Here is a 19,956-nt window from a genome sequence, read left to right on the forward strand (position 1 = left end):
CACACACACACACGCAGTGTCAGGTGACAAAATCAGCTGTCGGGTTTTGCACTTTGCACCTTGTAACTCAAGAGTTTGAGTGGCTGCTTCTCTCGGTATCATCCATCATTTACAGGCCTGCTTTCGAGAACCTTGTTTGGTATCAATCATTTAGTCTTGTTGTCCACAGGCCAGCAGCCAGCGATCAGCTGACAGAGTGGATCCCTGCGGGGGGGTAAAACCAGACCAACACACGAGGTGAGGCGGCGTGCAGCTGCTGGACGGAACGTGCCGGTAGAACAATGCAGCTTACAAGACTGAATGAAACATTTGACTCTTCTCAGTCAGTCATTTCTGGGATCATCTCAGCACACACATCACTTCTGTGGTTGTAGCTCGATGTCACATGACCAAATGCAAACTTTATGGATCAGAACTTTAGTCCCTGGTTGGAAAAATGAAATGGAAAAGAACGTTCATCATGCAGTGTTCATTTTATTTGGCTCTGATTAAATATGAGATCTGTGACCATTTTCCTTCATTCACACCAAAATAAGTACATGATCATTTAAAGTGGGGGGGGGGGGGGGGTGATTGAGTGTTGGACGCAGCCTGATACGGGAGAAGCTAATTGGATTGTTAATGGGGGAGTGATTAGACAGCTACAATGGACTGTTTGTTCCAGGAAGTGACATCAAATGACATCAAATGACATCACACAGCTCATGAAGGACGGAGATCTATGATTGGTCTATAATAGAAAAAGATCCTGCAGTCTGAACTGATAATTAGCTGTTAAACAACGATGTAATAATAAAGTTTTGTGTGGGAAAAAAATCACTTCTGTGAATGTTGTTAAATCTTGTTGGTTATTAGAGAAAAACAGGCTGCATCTGTCTTCAGCCTTCCTATTGGCTCACACACCTGAAATCTGCATGAAGTCTGCAGTTGGACCCTTTCTGGCCCCGGGCTGAGCTGAGCCTGGGACTACGTATCCCACCTGGCACTGGAAGGCGTGTCCATGCGTCCACGCTGCTGGTGCGTCTGGACCTCCGCAGCCGGTCTTTGGGTTAACGGCCCTCCTCTCTCCCCCTCCCTCTTCCCACATCAGATTAGTGCAGCTGAGAGGGGATTTGGGATGCTACATTTCGTTAAGGCGACCCATTGACAGCCCATCATGCTTATCACCAGCGGTAATGTAAAAATGTGTCATTTGCGTCGCTATTTTAAGGCCACACCAGACAAATATTTATCCAGAAGCAAGACAGGAGCTCGAAATGAGAGCAACACCGGACGATTTAAAAAAAAGCAGCATCAACATGACAACATGTTTTCAAAAGATGGAGTCAAAGGAACAGAGCAGGTTCCCAAAAGAATCTTTAAATACATATCACTAAGTTCCCAAAACATACAGAACAAAAAGAACCATTTAAAGCAGAACATCCAGCACAGGAAGAAGAATTCAAACCTTTTACTGAAGCACCACAGTCCTGCAACTGAAGCAGCAGTACGATCATCACTGCATCAATATTAGTGATGTATTAACACTGAAGTGGTATTTTAATGTTGCTGTTGGTCAAGATGAAGCTAATTTCCTCATATTTGTTTAATCTGGAACGACAGATCGTATTTTACTATAATCTGGTCATATGTGTTGTTTGTAAAATCTTAATTTGAAAGAGCAAATTCAGTAAATGTTCTCAGTTGCTCTCCACCAGGAGGAGGAGGAGGGGGAGGAGGAGTCTGGGGTCCGGTCCTCATGGCTGACAATAGACAGGTGCAGGAGCGACGGCCTCGTAAAGATCAGGCCTGTGGAAAAAGTTAGCGGGGCACGTTACTGCAGGGCAGACATGTGAAGATCACATGCTGGGACAGGTGATGATAAGCTGCTGCTGCTGGCTCTGACTGACATGCTAACTACTGACAGACAGACAGACAGACAGACAGGCAGACAGACAGGCAGGCAGACAGACAGACAGGCAGGCAGACAGACAGACAGACAGGCAGACAGACAGGCGGACAGACAGACAGACAGGCAGACAGACAGGCAGGCAGACAGACAGACAGACAGACAGACAGACAGACAGACAGGCAGGCAGACAGACAGACAGGCAGGCAGACAGACAGGCAGACAGACAGGCAGACAGACAGACTGGAGGAAGTCAACATGTCCCTGCTTAAATTACCAGCCTCATCCTCCACTGTGCCAACAAGCATTTAACCTTTAAACGTTTCCTGACAGTAAAACCTGGTGTTTTAATCAGCTGCTGCTAAAAACGAGTCGAACACTAAATAAACTCAAAGAAGAAGATTGGATTAGATCACATGTTTTGTGTCCAGCTGATGGCTTTAAGTCCAGTCTCCTCTCTGTTTTAGCTCTGTTTTTGGTCTCCACCAGCTCCTGAGGGAAAGATCTGGCTCTTTAGCTGCTGCTGCTGGAAACACTGAGATTGAACCAGATTAAAAAATGTGCTGCCAAACAAAAACCAGGAGCTAAAAGAAGCTAAAAGGTTCTGTCGAAGTCCCGATATGAGCAGCACATGAAGTTCATTGATGGAGCTTTTGATACTGTCGCCTGTTCTCCTCTTACAGACGGCTCGTACAGTAGAGGCACTCAAGGAGGTGCAGATGTGAATATTTTATAACCTAATATGATACACGAAGGGAACGGGACACCGATCTAAGAGGAGCTCCTTCCTCCATGCTGCCCACCGAGCAGAGGTCAACCTCTGACAGGATTCCCTCATTTCAGGAGGCTTTGGTCTGTCAGTCAGCCCAGCTCTGCTGGATGGACGGCCTTTACATTTTCATATACATCTTCACGGTCTCCAGAGGATAAATCCTACTGACTTTGATGATCCCGCAGTGTGTGAAGGAGAGACGCTGCAGCTCCTTCCTCCCTGCTGCTGTCAGACTGCACGGTCAGAGCTGTTCCCACGAGACCACAAACACCCAAACGGACTCATTCACTCATCATCAATATCAATGCAATAATACAATAATGTCAGAGTGTACTTATTATTATTATTATTATTATTATTATTTTAAACCCTTTATTTAGGATTATTTGTCTTGTCTTATCTTATTGTATAGTACTGGGAATTTGTAACCAGAAAATTCAATATTAACCAATACAAGTCTTGCATTATGAACTAATGCTGGACCTATCGGACCCTCCCTTGTGGCCTTGTGACAGAATCTAGTTTTAAGACCTTTATTACTTTAATCCATATTGTTGTTATTCTTCAAAATAAAAGTGTGTTTAACCAAATTACCATCTAATTCATATATGTAAAACCTGACGAGGTGTCTTTCCCGCATAGTAGTACTAGTACTCGGCCTCTGAGTGCATAATACAGCTGCTGATGTACATTGTAGGTGGTGGGTGGTGGCAGGGGGTCAACAGCATTAGCAAATGTTTGCCTTGGGGCTTCCTCAAAGGTTAAACCCGTCATGAATGATGGTCATGGTTAAAGGAAACCAATGTTGACAGTGGAAACTAAAGTGGGAATTGACATGTAAAAGCCGAGTTTATGACACGACACACGATACACATACGTCATCCTTTTCAGGTGAATTATAAATGTCATAATTCACAGGACTAATTAAGGTTGCTGTGATTTTAATGTAAACCTGATCTTTAGGTTAGAATAAACGACTGATGCCTGAAAATCTACCTGAAATATGAATAATTATTCATTTGTTATAATTTAAAATGTGTATCACTTCCTCCAACATGTGATTAACAGAGTGGATCTTCGTACACTGATGCAGAGCAAACAGCAGAAACAATGCTGGTCCTGGTCTCCTCGTGCTGCCTGTGCTTCACGCTGTGAGCCCGTATGGACGCTGGTCTTGGCGCTCAGAGCTCTGTGTCAGCAGACAGAGGAAGAGATGAAACCCAATAAGCCAACAGTTTGTTCTCTGCTGTGTCAGGCTGTCTGGAGTTTAGTATTGAAGGGAGACGCCCGGCCCGGCCCGGCCCGGCCTGCCCCCGGCTCCCCTCCTCTCTGCCTGAATAGACTGTTGCCAGCTCAGGTAAGAGCTGGAACGCTCCAGTGGAAAATGAAACTCGAGGAGACAGCCAGGCTATTAGGTTAGCCATGTCTGTATGTCTGCGTGAGAGAGAGAGAGACAATGCCTGTGGGAGGGTGTGAGTGGGTGTTCGCAGCTTGTGCCAATGGTGCGCCCACATTATACATCATCTTTCCAAGGTCAGTGATTTTCAGCCGTGTGCTCGAGCTGGTTTCACTCTGACGCCCTGCAAAGGGTTTATTTCATTCTGCTCAAAGGTTCAGTTTTAGACGTCTGGAAAGCTGCGAATTAAAGGTGATATTCTCTGTTAAAGGCGATATTCTCTGTTTCGTTTTCTTCTCTGTCAACAAACATCATGTGCAGAAACAATCTAACAGTGAATGTATGTCCCAACAAGTGCTGTGTGCCCCCCCACACACACACACACACACCGTCCTGCTGCCACAAACAGCTACTACACCACCAAATGTAAATTCATCCGCTGCTGAAAATAGTCCCCAACAGATGCTCTTTTTCCTGATAACTGCTGGATTCAGGTCATTTCAGCTGGTGTTAAAGGTGTTAATCAAACAGCTCAGAGACTAAATGAAAAAACTCTGCTTCCAGTCAGCTGCTGTGAAAACAAACCGTGTGACTTTAGCGTGAATTCAAAAGCTAACGTGATCTGTATAACTGATCTATATCATTCTATCCATCTTGTCTTTCCTCTGTTTCTACCTGTTCCTTAGTCTTAATGTCCGGCTGCCGTCTGGACTAACAATGATAATGATCTCTTTGTGACTCGTGACACGTCTTTGAAATAAATAAATAATTAGCTGAAACGTTTTGATTCTCCTCGTGGGTTCATGTAGCGCTGATGATTCAGGATGACATCACCAAAAATGTCCAATGAATAAGCTAGCTGTCAGTCCATGTCTTCATCTTCACAGCTCCAAGTTCCTTCATGATCAGTCCGTGTAAACAGAAACGGAAACACAGACTTAAAGCTTAATATGAAATTTACCTCAACAGATCATTTACATTACAGATCATCGTCCATCCATACTCCATCCATCCATCCATCCATCCATCCAACCATCCATCCAACCGTCCTCCATCCATCCATCCATCCATCCATCCATCGTCCATCCATCCAACCATCCAACCATCCAACCATCGTCCATCCATCCATCCATCCATCCATCCATCCATCCATCCAACCATCCATCCAACCGTCCTCCATCCATCCATCCATCCATCCATCGTCCATCCATCCATCCATCCATCCATCCATCCATCCATCCATCCATCCATCCATCCAACCATCCAACCATCGTCCATCCATCCAACCATCGTCCATCCATCCAACCATCCATCCATCGTCCATTCATCCAACCATCCAACCATCGTCCAACCATCCATCCATCCATCGTCCATCCATCATCCATCCATCCTCCATCCATCCATCCATCCAACCATCCTCCATCCATCCATCCAACCATCCTCCATCCATCCATCCATCCATCCAACCATCCAACCAGCCATCCATCCATCCATCCATCCATCCATCCATCCATTGTCCAACCATCCATCCATCCAACCATCCAACCATCCATCCATCCTCCATCCATCCACCCATCATGAATCCATGTGTTCAGCCTGATTCAGTGGTGTTTCAGTTGGGGTATTGAAGCTGTAGAAACCTGAAACCTGGGACTGAAAGACGTCTACAGACATCTCATGAAGGTCATTTGTTTCCAGCCTGGTTTGAAGTCATTTCCAGGCATCCACACTGAACATTTTTCAATCCTCTCTCACCCTCCCTCTTTTTTCTCATCCCTTTGTCTCCATTTCTTCTTTTCCTCCAATAGCAAACCTCTCAGTGTTTGGTAGTCGACCTCCTCCTCCTCCTCCTCCTCCACCCTGTTTCCTTCTGTTTTTCTTTGTCTCTGTTGTTTTTTCCTCCTCTGGATCTCCCTCTGTGTCCACCCACACTAACCTAACATGCACTCTGCCCCAGGCTCCCTCTCTCTGTCTCCACATATACAGAAGCAGCTCTTCTCGTTTTCAGCACACCCTAACATTTACTGTATGCTGCAGTGGTCTCCAGCCTCGGTGTGATTCATGCAAAAAACCCAGCGTCTTATAAAAACAGTGCAGGATTAGTGTCAGAAAAGGCAACAGGATTTACATCCAGAGGAGACGAGGAGCGGATGAGTAACTGTCGTCCCTCTGCAGAGAAGAAATGTGCCACAGTCTGTTAAAGGAGCAGTCCCACATTTATGGGTGGGGGTTAGATTGATGTCACTTCCATAACTGTGTGTTCAATACAGAGATATTTAAATAGTATGTTTAGCATAGCTTAGCAGAAAGACACCTCACCTGGACGCCTACAGCATCTGAAAAACAACAACGTGTTCAAATTTTTAGTTAATTTTTTCCTTCTACGACAAAAACATGATCTTTGTTTTAGTCTTTACAACACAAGACAGTCAGTATCAAACGCGCTGCTACAGACGCCATGTTTGTTTACATTCTTGTTCCAGGTAGTCGGCCCTGAGCACCTCCTCCCCGATGACATCACACAGGTCATGAAAGATGGCAAGTTAAGTTGAGAGCAAGGTGTAGTCTATCATCTCTCAGCCTAGCAACCACAGCGGGCCTCCTTCTTTTCTTCCATTTGCAGATCGAGCCAATGAAATTCTGAAATCACTGATTTGCCACTTCAGTGGGTTATTTCAAGCCCAAATCAGGTCAAACCAAGAATTTCAGTGCAAACAGGGATGTTACACATGGTATGAAGTGATAAATATAGTAAATGGCTTCAATATAAAGATATACAGTCTACAGTTTTTTTGGAGGACAGATATACCATTAGAGAGAACATGAAAAAGTTCCGTTTCTGTGTCATCGTTGTCAGTTTTTATTGAACTTGGACTTGTTTCAGGCTTCATGCTGTGCTCCCATTATGTTTTCCAGCCAGTTAGGCCCAGATATCAGTCATCTGCAAGCATCTATCTGCAAACAAACACTCAGGGAGAAATAAAAAGCTACTTCAGTGTGCTCAGACATCTTTTGTTCAATGCCAGCAGCGCTTACAGCAGCCATGTCCAAACTGTTCCATAAAGGGCCGCATGGCTGCAGGAGGAGCACACCAGGCCGGACTCATTTAATCAGCTGATCTCAGTCTTCAGCTGATAATTAGGTGACCTCGTGATTGGTTGGAGCAAAAACTTGCAGCCCTTTATGGAACAGTTTGGACATGGCTGTCTTACAGTGACTCTGTCTTTGAAAAGAGACCGAAACCCTGCAGCTTAGCTTACTTTGGGTTTGCCTTGGAACGGCTTATTCTAGCCTGAATGGTAAGAGACTACGTCACCTGACTTCCTCTTTTCTCCCGTCATAATTACCTCAACCACTAGAGGTCGCAGCCTGACAGTAAAGGTAAATAAGGGTCGTAATAAGCTGCGATTCTATCCGATGATTTTTGTGGTGAGGGCGGCTGTTCTGAACAGGAACTGCCAATAGACTCGCTCCATTAGTCACTATGTTACATGAGCCAGCCACAGAGATGGGCTGAGTCCACAGTCGTTTACATGGAGATGTTTCAGATGCCACCTCTGAGGTTATGATGCAGCTGCTTGCTGCTGCACTCCAGTTTGAGGGCCCTCAGAGTGGAGCGCAGCGTGGTGTTGTGGTGGAGCCGTTGGAGCTGTTACAGATGCTGCTGAGTCGTATTCTTAGCTCAGTAAGAATAGCCGCTCTGTGACTCAGATTGTTCACTGCAGCCCACAGAGCAGCTTCGCTCAGTCTGCACTGCAGCACAGAACAAGCTGCGACTCGAACGAAGCTCGACCAAACATGCGCTGTCTGTGCTTTTACTTTGTTCCCGTCACGTCACTTCCTGTTCGCTTTCCTTTTCACTTCCTTTCTGCTCATTATTCTCCTTCTTCCTTATGTTTCCTGTTCCCTTTCCTTCTCCATGTCTTTCCTAAACTCCCCTTTTTGTTTTCTTTCCATTCCTTTAATAAACTTCTGTCTAAATTCCACTTTTCTTTCCTTCTTTCTCTTTTGCTTTTTCTTTTCTTAACTTCTCTATTATTCCCCTTTCTTTTCCTTTCCTTTGCTCTTGTTGTCTCTCCTTTTCTTTATTCTGTCCTTGTTTTCCTCAACCCTAATTCTCCCTTCTCTTCTTTTACTCTCCTCTCCTTCCCTCTTGTTTTCACTCTCTTTCCTTTACATCACCAACAAAAAGCTTTTTTTAACTTATCTTAAAGGCACAGCGAGGAGCTGTGTATGACAGCAATGAAAGCTCGTTGGTAGAATTAGAGTTTAAAGATTGTATAATGAGAACGAAACCTTTTAAATGCGTCAGCAAATGTTAAATAAGCGAATGGCTGAACTGGAGTCTGTGGCGTTGCTGCTGTGTTGGGCTCTGGCCCTTGTTTCTGTCAGTCAGGCTGATGTTGACGTTCATGTTGTTCGGCAGGTCGAGCTGCTTCACATACCGGACTATTTTAGAGGGGTCACATCTAAACACGCTGCTGCTGCACGCCAGCGCTGAACCGTTCCCGGGCTTTGACTCGTGTCAGCATTAATAATGAAGCAAACAGCACAATCGTATCTTTCAAAATTTATTGAAACTGTTGTAACATGATGAAATCAGAATGGACAGAAACGGCAGACTAACCTTGCATAGGTTTCAGACTATGCCTCACCAACGAATGACAAACAGCAAACTGCAGCAAGAACCCAAAAGAAAAACAAATGTAAAAAAAGACGTGAGGTGGTGCAGTCTCAGCGGCTGCAGAGTTCAGGGAGGATCTCTACGGCCCAGTGGAGAGCGAACGAGCACAGTTCCTGTTTTCTTTTTCTCACGATGTCTCCAGTTCTGGGACTTTCGGCCGTCATGGTCGGGACGAGACTTTGGCTTGTGACCGTATGTTAGGACGAGAGGGAACACACGAACTACTGCTAAAAGACAAACCCAACCTGATCAGTCCCAGAGTCACCAGTCCTCCAGATGAAAATACACCTTTTAATATTATTTTCTGAAGAGAGAAACAACGTCTTAATATTAATAACGTCTGTATGAGCAAAAATATATTCCATGGATTTATCTTCAGCATCAGTTTATCTGAATGATAAGATCATGCACCTCAGATTCAAGTCATTCCTGTACAGAAGTTATCACCGAGTCATGACAACACTTCCTCTGTGCATGCCCTCAGTGCATCATCATCATCATCATCATCATCATCATCATCATCACGTGTGTCATGGCTTTTTAAATCTCAGACATTCCTATGAACACTTTAGCTGATGCAGAGTTTCTCAGCCTGTTTCCTCTCAGCTGGACGTGATCTTTGAACAGTAAAAATAGTTTGAAGACATCAGATTAAACTGATGATGTGCCTTCATTTCTTTTTACTTTAGATCATTCTGGGAGCTAAAAATTAAGAAATCAGGATGAAAGCTCGTTCTGGACCTTGGAAAGTGCAGTTTTGCTGTTTTTTCTATGTTTAACCATCTGAAAGTGGACAGCAGCTGACACGACTGTTTTCTCTTTAAAGCTTTTTAATTCCTGTTAAAGTTTAAATGTGATGATATAAACACATTGGCCTTGGCTCATATATATTTTTGATTCTAAAATTGATCAGTTAGCCTTTTGATAATTGAAAATAATGCCAATAACTCCCATCATGAATTCCAGATTCAGGTCTTTAAACAGTTTGTTTTGTCTGAGCAACAAAACCCAAAGGAAACCATTTAACCAAATACCTAATCAATGATATAATGATTGATGATTATCGATAGATGACAGATGTTTTACAGAAGCTGGTCCAAGTGGACAGAAATCATGTCTTTTTTTGTTTAAAGCTGCGTGAATCAGTATTTTTTACAGTGGATGTCACCGCTCTGCAGCTCTACAGTTGATGCAATCTATAAATATATTAATCAAAACTGAAAACATTTGTCCTCTGAAGGCTGAGAAACTCTGCATGGATGGCTTACGTCAGCTGTCAAAGAAGATTTAACGGAAATCGTTGATATGCAGCTCGGATCGATCACGTGATCGTCTGTAAACGAGCTTTTGATCATGTGTCGGCAGTCTGAAGCTTGTAAACTAAATCATGTTAACTGACTTGAAGTTGGAAGAAGAAGAGTTCGAGTCGTCCCTCGATACTGAACAATAAACCAAACTGTCCGAAGATAAAAACTTCTTTAAACACGTGAACACAGTCTGGTCCTCAGTGTGTGACTCGTCCGTCTGTTCAGCTGCTCTGATCACAGGAATCAACCACAACGCTTCATTTGGTCCCTTCAGTGGCGTCTGGTGCAGATATGTCTCAAACTTTGGCCTAAAACACGACACGTTTGAACAAACAGAGTTTAAACCACGAGACTACCGACTACCCTGATGTTGCTTTAAACCGCTAATTTCAAACAACTGTCAAGAAAATATAGAAACTTCTTTTTTATGTGATTTTATCTTTTAAAAAAAGTTGTGAAGTTTATAATTTTGCTCCCTCGGACCTACTGCAGGTTCAACATGTAGCACCTTCGTATCGTTTTTTTATTTCCCATCTGACACTGAAACGTTGATTAAAGGGATTTTTTTCTTCACTTGTTTATGAAACAGGCCTCAAACTAACGGGCTGATGACACACAGCTGAAGGCTTTTTCATGATCGCTCAACAATCCACCATCAGTCACACCAGGTGAGACAAACGATCTCACCTCTGCATGCAAACTATCATCTTAGAGTTATGACCTTGTGTGCACATTATGACGTTTGTGCTCACATGAGACGAAGATGTGCAGAATCTTCAGCAGCTTCATGCAGATTCAATCAGCAGCACTGAACCCGATCAGTGTTCAAAGACACAGTTTCTCATCAACCCATGAAGAATCATAGATCATAGATTCAACTTGACTGTAACACAGTGAGGATATTCTTTCGTGATTGGCTGGCAGGAGTGTGATAAAAGTCTAATCCAGCAGAGGTTCGTATTAAACTGCAGGTGATCGCTGTCAGTAATCAAATTACTCGGATAAATAATTGCCTCGGTTGTTTGTTTGTTTGAGTTTTGGAGGAGCTGCTGTGTCTTTCAAGGCTCTGCTCACCTGAACAGGTGTTTTCAGTCATCCTGACGACTGATTGGACCTCGCTCAGGGTGGAGTCACGCAGAGCTGCGCTGGGTTGAACTGGGCGATCGCACCCACAGCCGATGAGTCTGCAGACGTTTCATCCCAAACCGAATCCTCCTGCAGCTGATTTCACCGCGAAGCTGTCGGAGTGTTTGGTTGGAATAAAAAGCTGCAGACACTTATGTAACTAAATCTTCTGACTCAGAGGAGACTCTGCTGTTCAGATGCTCAACAAAAGTTACATTTCTCTTTTTTTTTTTGATGCGTTTCCTTCAGCTCTGATCTGCTGTCTGCGCTCAGGCTGCCTCCGGTTTTCAGTTTGTTCCTGCAACTGACCCGAGAACCAGAGCGCACCCTGAACGCCACTTCATCCAGAACATCAAACGTGTGTTGTGATCGAACGCGGCGCATATTCAGCACAACTCTCCAGATCTTTGATGACCTTCCCACAGGCAGACGACGCTCATGTTAACAAACTACATGCAACAGTCTCGAGGGTTCAGTTGTATGAAACCACGCTTAGCGACGGGCTGCTTCACGAGGTGGTGTGAGGCTTAAATTAAGGAGTGAGTCCAGGTTTCTCTCACTCTGAAGTCCCTTCTGATTTGGATTTGGCTTCATTCATTAATCCAAGAATCTGATTCCAGGAAAATATACCTCCATTTCACTGGGTGTCAGTGATGCATTCACTGACCTTCATAAAGTCAGGAATTCCCCCCTAGGCCAGGTGAATTTGTTCCTGTGGGACCAACACTTCACGGATCCCCTCGCTACTCAAAGTATGTATTTTGTCCCAGTGTGTCCTCGCAGCTGAGTTTTAAAGCGTCAACACTGAGCAAGGAGGGAAGCTGGATATGTGTGGGCGCTACAGGACACGTATCACTGAGGATTAACACTTTCAGTGACGACTCATCACTTGCAGCTGTCATTGTGACTGTAGCACAACCTGGATTTTGAGCGCGCACGGCAGAGCGAGATTTAAGCCAACAAGTCTTGCTTGCTGCATATTTCGTCCAGATTTTTTTGGCCGACACTCTTTTTTTTTCCAGCTGATGCTTCTAACATCACCCAGATTCATGAGTCAGTCCTCGTGTCGTCGTCGTCCTCCTCCCGGAGCCGGCGTCTTCCTCACACGACCATGTGCTCCGTCAGAACCGCACAGCAGCAGCAGCAGCAGCGCCATTTTGCTGGCGTGCCGAGTGACTAATGCCTGTGGTAATGTTCACATGAACGCTGGCTGCTCTGCAGAGGAAACACGAGTGCGGTTACATGCACAACACTTTCCCACCGTTGTTCTGAATATGATACGGATCATTCAAACAGTGTTTTCTGTTTGGATTCTCCAAAATTAATTCTGAAAGTAGCCTTTTCTGATTAGGACGTGTGAGATTAGCTTTGAGGAGCATGTTCTGGACATGCAGACAGCACATTCAGCTCTGTGTGTTTTAAACAAACCGACTAGCCGACGGCTCGCAGCGCTGCAGTAGAGATTCATGCACAAAGGAATGAGAAACACACCAGCCTCTAAACACCACGACAGGTTTTTAAATGGCTGAGCTGAACGAATGAAAGTCATTACGTTAATGTTGTTGTAACGTTAATCAGGGGATGTACGGCTGCATGTGAGGAAGGAATATTGTCTTTTTGGAGAATAAAGGAAAAGCGCAGAATACTTTGTGCATGTGAACGCGGTCACTGACTTCATCATTATCTCTCTACAGCAGCATCCACGGCTGAAGAACGACAGGACGACCCGAGCAGAGCAGTGGGCCTGTGGAGCTCATTGTTTCCAGTTTTGTTTAGGTTTTTGTGTCCAGATTTCTTATAAACGGAGCAGATCTAGATCTTCAGCATTGTGTTTTGGTCCCAGAATCAGAGTAAGGCAGTGTTTGTGCAGCCAGAGGAAGCTGTTCAGCTCCTCTAACGGTGGCAGTTGATAAAGAGTGAAGAGAAAAAGCACCACAGCTGATTGTTATCCTGCAGATCTGCAAGAGTCCTCTGAAATGTTCTGTCTGCAGACAGAGCCACAGCTTTAAATCCAGAGGCCTCAGTATTTGGATGTAGACGGCCGTAGTTTTCATGTATTTCTTCCATTAAATGATGAGTGTGGTGATATTAAACCAACACTAAATGTATCTGCTCACACTTCTCATCCAAAAAACACGTGAAGTTCTGACCTTAGAATTTAAAATCCTGACTGCAGCTCTGTCTGCAAATTTATTTCAGGATGCAATTTCCATCTGTGTTCTTGCTGAAAATTGAAAACAATGAGCTTAACAGCGCTCTAATGCATTGCGCTATAGACATGTCTGACGGGTACCACTGGTCTTTCTGATTCGCTCGTAAAGGGAAGTTCTGATATTTCAGCCTCAGTCTTATTCTCATAATTGTAGTCATCCTGATGAAGTGGTCGCTGACTTTGCTCTCGTCACCACCACAGTGAATTGTGCTGCCTAAACGTAATTAGTTTTTTGTTGTAGTCGTACATAAACATAGTTTCTAGGAGACGGGCTGATATCTGGGGAAGCAGCACGAGGTCCTAAAAGTCTAGCTTCACTTTTAAATGCACATAATTGTGTCCTAGTAAAAAAAACAAAACACCAGAATTAGCCCCCTGCATTAGCTACTGTTGCTAACTATCCAATAAAAAACATGTTTTTCTGAATCAGGCAACACAGACGAGGAGCTAAATCAGAATGAAGGAGGAAGATACTGAATGCTATATATGAAATGCTAAGTTGTACATTTATTACTCTAGATGAATAGGTTGTTGCTAGCTAGTTAGCTTGGTTAGCCTCCTGGTTGCCCTGTAAGTAGCCTTACAGTTAGCTTCAGTAGTTAACCCCACAGGCTAATTTCTGTGTTACCTTTCATTTAGATTCAGAGAAAGGAGTCTGAAAGGGTAGTTAGCAAGTTGGCTAACCAAACAGCTTGTTTTGTTAGCGAATAAACTGACCCATCAGTAGAGATCAGGTAGTTAGCTAATCCAAGGGGCTAATGTATGTGTTCAGTTTGGATTCATTTGTTGCTTCACTAACCACACAGCTAGCTTGGTTAGCCTCCTGGTTGCCCTGTAAGTAGACCTGTGCAGCTAGCTTCAGTAGTTAATCCCAAAGGCTAATTTGTGTAGTTTGGAAAGGTAGTTAGCAAGGTAGCTAACCAAACAGCTTGTTTTGTAGAGTTCATGTAGTTAGCTAATCCAAGGGGCTAAATCACGTGTTTAGTTTGGATTCAGAGACATTTGAATAGGTAGTTTGCTGCTCTGCTAACCAGCAAGCAAATGGTTAGCTGGTTAGCTGTCTTTTGCCCAATGAATAGATCATTATGTAGTATGTAGGCTCACAGTCAGAACAACCACAAATCTGAGAATAAAACCCATGTTGAAAAATACTGGAATGTCAAACATCAGGCACCTACATGACAGAAAACACCAGTTCATCTTGAATTTCTGTGCAAATAATCCATATTCTAACTTCTGTGTCTTGCTAATTGTGCACTGCAGCCATGTGTCATCACCCAGGAAAGCTGTGTTCATGTAGGCCCAAAAATCTGGCCCCAGAATAAGGAATATATTCATATCTCTACCGAAACGTAATCATCTGAACCCTCTTGTTGTCCAGATGTGCAGGGAGTAGTGCATCTTTATGGCAGGAGAAGATAAGCTGCACATCGTGAGCTCTTTGCTGTCTATTGTAACGGGAGGCACTTCAGTCAATTCTATAATGAGACGGGGTTCAAGGCACTAGAAACTAATTTTAGATATATCTATGAAAATTGTTAAATATTACTGCTTTCCATCTTGAAACTGTCTAAAAGTCAAATGCAAGAAAAAAAAATTGGGGTCACAAATCACATAAAATGATTCCATGCACTCCATCGTCAAAGATCAAAGCTTTAAGAAAAGAAAAGGAGGATGGAATTTCTGAAATGTCATTTTTTTAAAGAGATCATCAGATACGTCTTCTGTTTTTTTTTCGTGTTTTTTTTTCAGCAGATTTGTCCTCTTCGGCAGTTTAGCTCCGTCATGCACCGTCTCCTGTCGTTAGCTTGACAATAATGAGGAGAATCATCATCATCATCCCCCAGCTCCCGAGGTCCCTCCACAACTGCAAGCAATTTAATACTGTAGTCATGCATTAAGTATACATAGCTATACCATAGCTAATTAGGCCATAATGCTTTAGTATTTTGACATGCCATGATCTTCGAAAAAGAAGTGTTCCTGTTCCCTTAATGCTTTAACATTCAACACTTAATGCTTTAAAATAACTTAAACAATAATAAATAGCCAGTGCACTTTTGGTGAAAACAAATGAGAGAAAAAAAATCCGATTCCAGGAGGAGAAGATGAGGGTCAAAGAAGAAAAAATGTAAAAATAAAAATGAGGTAACGTCTTGTGCATGCCGATATAAGAGAGAAGAGAGTCTCCACATGCTTTTATATAAAGGAGTGTTGCATGGCATCGTACAGGGAACCTCCAGCCGACCTGTAGCAGCAGCAGCAGTGCACATAATCCTCCACAAGGCTCAGCACGCTTCCTCTTTGTTTCTCATAAGGTGCCTGAAAAACATTAATCAACATCTGCCATTGAGTTTTCCAAAAAGTCCCTGGATGTGCCGCAGAAAAACACGCCTGAACTTCAACTGTAATCCAGCCAAACGTGTGTTCAGGGAGAGTCGTCCTCCAACGAGTTCTGCAGACCTCAGCTGGGCTTTCGGGTGTTTTCTGTCCTCTTCAGTCTTGATCGATGAGTCGCAAAGCCTGGTCGGTGTCGGGGAGATTTTTTTTGATAAATTCTTGTGTCAAACTGCAAATTATTCCCTCGCGCCTTCAATATATGAAGCTTCTTCAGTCGCTATTTATTCATATCTCACACTGCCGTGTACTTTTACTCTCTCGTCTGGTCGGTTTTACTTCGTTTCAGCTTGTGTCAATTTTCTGTTTCATTTCATTCTCTATTACTCCTGTTTTTCTATGTGTTAAAGCTTTTTTATGTCATGTTCAGCACTCTGATGCCTTGTTGGAAGGTTCTCCCTCAGGTTTACTGCCTCTTTCTCTCAAACCACTTTCTTTGCTCTCTTCCTTCTCTCTTGTGCATCCATCTGTAGTCATGAAAAGCTCCAGATCAAGATTTCCTCTATGAATTAGATGATCTAAGTTCATTTCAAACAAACTGTAATTCTCTAATGTGCACTGAAGAGACATCAGCCATAACAATATCCAGGCAAACCGAAGATGGCTACAGAGAACCATCAGAAAACAAAACAGAGACTTTTGTCTCTAGTTTAGGACAAAAATCCTGCATTTCCCATAATGCAACACAATAATAACTACCATAAAGTCTGCTGTTTGACCCTTCCTACCAGGTAAAAGCTAATATATTTGGAGTGGTCCAAATCAACCAGCAAAGGTCGAGATATCCTGTGACTTTTGGTCCCACGTCTTGCCTGGTAAACACCCACATCTGTCAAACTCCACCTCCGGTTTGTAACACATGATTTTCTGTAAAGAAAATTTAAAAATGTGGCCTCTGTGCCAAAACCAAGACAACCTAAATGACATCACTACGACATCACTCGGGTTATTTTCTGCAGAGCAAAGAAGACTTCATCCATCAGCAGACTAATCTTTATGTGTGGAGTTCCTCTTCAGTTTGAGGGAATAAAATAATTCAACGGTACAAATTTCTAACATTAGTGACTAATTTATCAAAAATGTTCCCCCGACACCTGCTGACGTTTGAACGATCGCCAAACAACTCTGTCATCGTCTTTTCGTGGAATAACTGAGCCTCTGCCTTTAGAAATTTACCATGTGTTCCTTAAACTCCGTCAGTATTCACACGTTTGAATGAATCAATGCAAAAGAAGAATAAAATGCACCAATGGAGATAAAGCATCCAAGTATTTCTACAATATTTACAGCGGTGCGTCGGACGCCGCCTCACACGTCGGTGAGCAGCTTCCCCTTGTTCACACAGTTCTGGCTGGGCGCCGTGCAGTTTGCAGTCCTAAGGTTCGCTTCCCTAAAGTTATCGATGCTGTTGTTCATGTCCTCGTCTATCTCCATGTACTCCGACTTGCTGACCACCGAGGAGCTGCGGCGGCTTGAGTTGGTGTCCGACGCCAAGTTCTGGTTGCTGACATTGAGCAGCTGGGCCTGCTCCTCGCCCTCCGTCTCCCGGTGGTAGAAGTAGTTGAAATTGGACACGATGACGGGAACTGGGAGCGCGATGGTTAACACTCCGGCGATGGCGCACAATGAGCCTACGATCTTCCCTCCGATGGTCACGGGGTACATGTCCCCGTAGCCGACGGTCGTCATGGACACCACGGCCCACCAGAAAGCATCCGGGATGCTGGTGAAGAACGACTCCTTCTCCTCGGCCTCGGCGAAGTAGACTGCGCTGGAGAACAAGATCACGCCGATGAAGAGGAAGAAAATGAGCAAGCCCAGCTCCCGCATGCTCGCCTTTAGAGTTTGCCCGAGAATCTGGAGCCCCTTCGAATGTCGGGACAGTTTAAAGATCCTGAACACCCTCACCAGGCGGATTACCCTGAGAATAGCCAGAGATGTGGCCTGTTCCCCTCCTCCCTTCCCCTCCTTGTTGTCTTGGTCGTCAGCCAGCTCTGTTCCAAGCGTGATGAAGTACGGGATTATAGCCACGATATCAATAGAGTTCATCATGTTTTTAAAGAACGCCGCCTTGCTGGGACAGGCGAAAAACCGAACTATCAACTCAAAGGAAAACCAGATGATGCAGAGGGTCTCCACCACAAAGAAAGGGTCTGTGAGGACATTTGGTTTGTAAAATATGGTTATGTTCCCCACCGTCTGCAGCCGGACACTGGGATCCTCCTTCAGTTCTGGTAACGTCTCCAAACAAAATATGACTATTGAAATAAGAATAACCATCACTGAGACGATGGCGATCCCCCGGGCGGGCCCCGAGCTCTCCGGGTGCTCGAAGAGGAGCCAGATCTGCCGCTGGAACTCCTTCTCCGGCAGGGGCCGCTCCTCCTCCCGGATAAATCCCTCGTCCTCTCGAAACTTCTCCATGGCCTCCATGCCGAGTTCATAAAACTTTATCTCCTCTGAGAACATATCCAGGGGCACGTTGACCGGTCTTCTTAGTCTTCCCCCGGACTGGTAATAATACAAGATGGCGTCGAAACTCGGGCGATTCCGGTCAAAGAAATATTCATTTCTTAAGGGGTCAAAGTAACGCATCCTCTTCTTGGGGTTCCCCAGGAGAGTATCCGGGAACTGAGCGAGAGTCTTCAGCTGGGTCTCAAAGCGCAGCCCTGAGATGTTGATGACCACCCGCTCGCAGCAGTCGTGGTCGTCGTGGTCGTCGTCGGGTGGGTAGGGGTCCTGTGGGTGTCCCGGCAGGGTGGAGGTCTCGTCCATGTTCTCTGTGGACACCACGGTCATCCTTCCTCGCAGGTGGACAGGAAGAGGAAGTGGCGTAAAGGTGAGGAGCAGCAGGTCGGAGTGAAGAAGCCTCTACTGAGGCCGGTAGCTGTGCAGAGCCTCCCTCTCCATCATCATCACCATCATCATCATCATCATCATCTCAGAGCGGAACATCTTCCTCTCAGCAATGCTTCGTCCTTCACCTGCAGGAGGGCGAAACAAACTACATCTAGTCTTAGAAAGCACACAGATCTCCCCTCACATCCCACATCTATCTGCTGAAGAGCTGAGCAGCGAGAGAAAAACATCATGCAGTACTGTACAGTAGCCTGTGCAGTATTTTTACCGCATACATCAGTATTCAAGTTTGCAGTCCTGCTGCGCTTCCTCTCTGCGCACATCAGGACTCAGTTTCCTCTCATACATTCACTGCTGTCCAGTCAGATGAATATTTGACACATTCAGACCAACATATGAATCTAAAATCATGTGTGAAGTGTAAAAATGTTGAATAAAGATGTACCTGTGCTGAGCGGGGAGCAGCAGATGGAAGGGACGTCCTCAGCCTGCGCACCTTTCCCGACTTGGCTTTAATACTGATATCGTTTTTCGGTATCTCTGAATAATGAATAGACTATGTTGTCTTGGTTAACATCCGTATCCTCTTGGTGTAGGTTTTCAGCGTCGATCGGAGCAGCCCGCAGGAGGAGGAGGAGGAGGAGGAGGCGGCTTCAGACGGCTTTGAACCGCGGCTCGGCAGCAAAAATCCTGACTGACAATTTGTTAAAATCATGCTGGAAACAGAGGAGGCGGAGGACGGAGACCATCAGAAATACAGCTCGCGGTCTGACGGGGAGGACTGGGAGGACTGGACACTGCAGCATCAGCACAAAGCGGCCCCCTCCTGCTCTCCTGCTGCGGTAAAAGCAAAAGAAAAGAAAAAAAAGGAAAACGCGGAGGCTTTAACGGAAAACCGGCTCAGGATCCCGCACTACAGGCGCGCGCAGGGGATGCGGCTCCGCTCATTCGGAAGCATATTGCAGGATTTCATGTGGAGGAAAAAGGAGAAGTGAGTGAAGGAGGAGGGAGGGAGGGGTTAGGAGAGAGCGAGAGAGTGAGGGGAGTGAGAAAGAGGAGAGGAGGGGGGTTTCGACGCAATGCAGACAGACTGTAAAACACAGTTGGTGCCACAGTTTGTGTGTATCTGCAAAACCAGCTCCGGTACGAGCAGCAGGGGCAGGTAGAGACCGAGCTGCACGACTCACACCTGCGCGGTAATCCACGAAGTTACCTGGTCCACAGTGAACCCGCAGGATGCTGCAGGGTCTCAGTGGAGAGGGGAGTGTGTGTCCACTGCATCACGTTATGTAACCAGAGTGTTCGATATGTTTCTG

The 19,956-nt window shown here is 44.9% G+C and overlaps 1 protein-coding gene across 1 annotated transcript; it reads right to left on the minus strand.

Annotated features, from left to right (window-relative positions):
- Window positions 1-17,089: 17,089 nt before the first annotated feature.
- Window positions 17,090-18,580, minus strand: kcna1b (potassium voltage-gated channel, shaker-related subfamily, member 1b). Its single transcript, XM_041963849.1, has one exon. The coding sequence runs from the start codon at window positions 18,578-18,580 to the stop codon at window positions 17,090-17,092; it is 1,491 nt and encodes a 496-aa protein (XP_041819783.1).
- Window positions 18,581-19,956: the final 1,376 nt, after the last annotated feature.

This window comes from Chelmon rostratus, chromosome 22, assembly GCF_017976325.1.
Source record: "Chelmon rostratus isolate fCheRos1 chromosome 22, fCheRos1.pri, whole genome shotgun sequence".
Lineage (NCBI taxonomy): Eukaryota > Metazoa > Chordata > Actinopteri > Chaetodontiformes > Chaetodontidae > Chelmon > Chelmon rostratus.

Coding starts and splice junctions, on each gene's coding strand:
- kcna1b (XM_041963849.1), bottom strand. CDS start 18,580: ATGACCGTGGTGTCCACAGAGAACATGGACGAGACCTCCACCCTGCCG.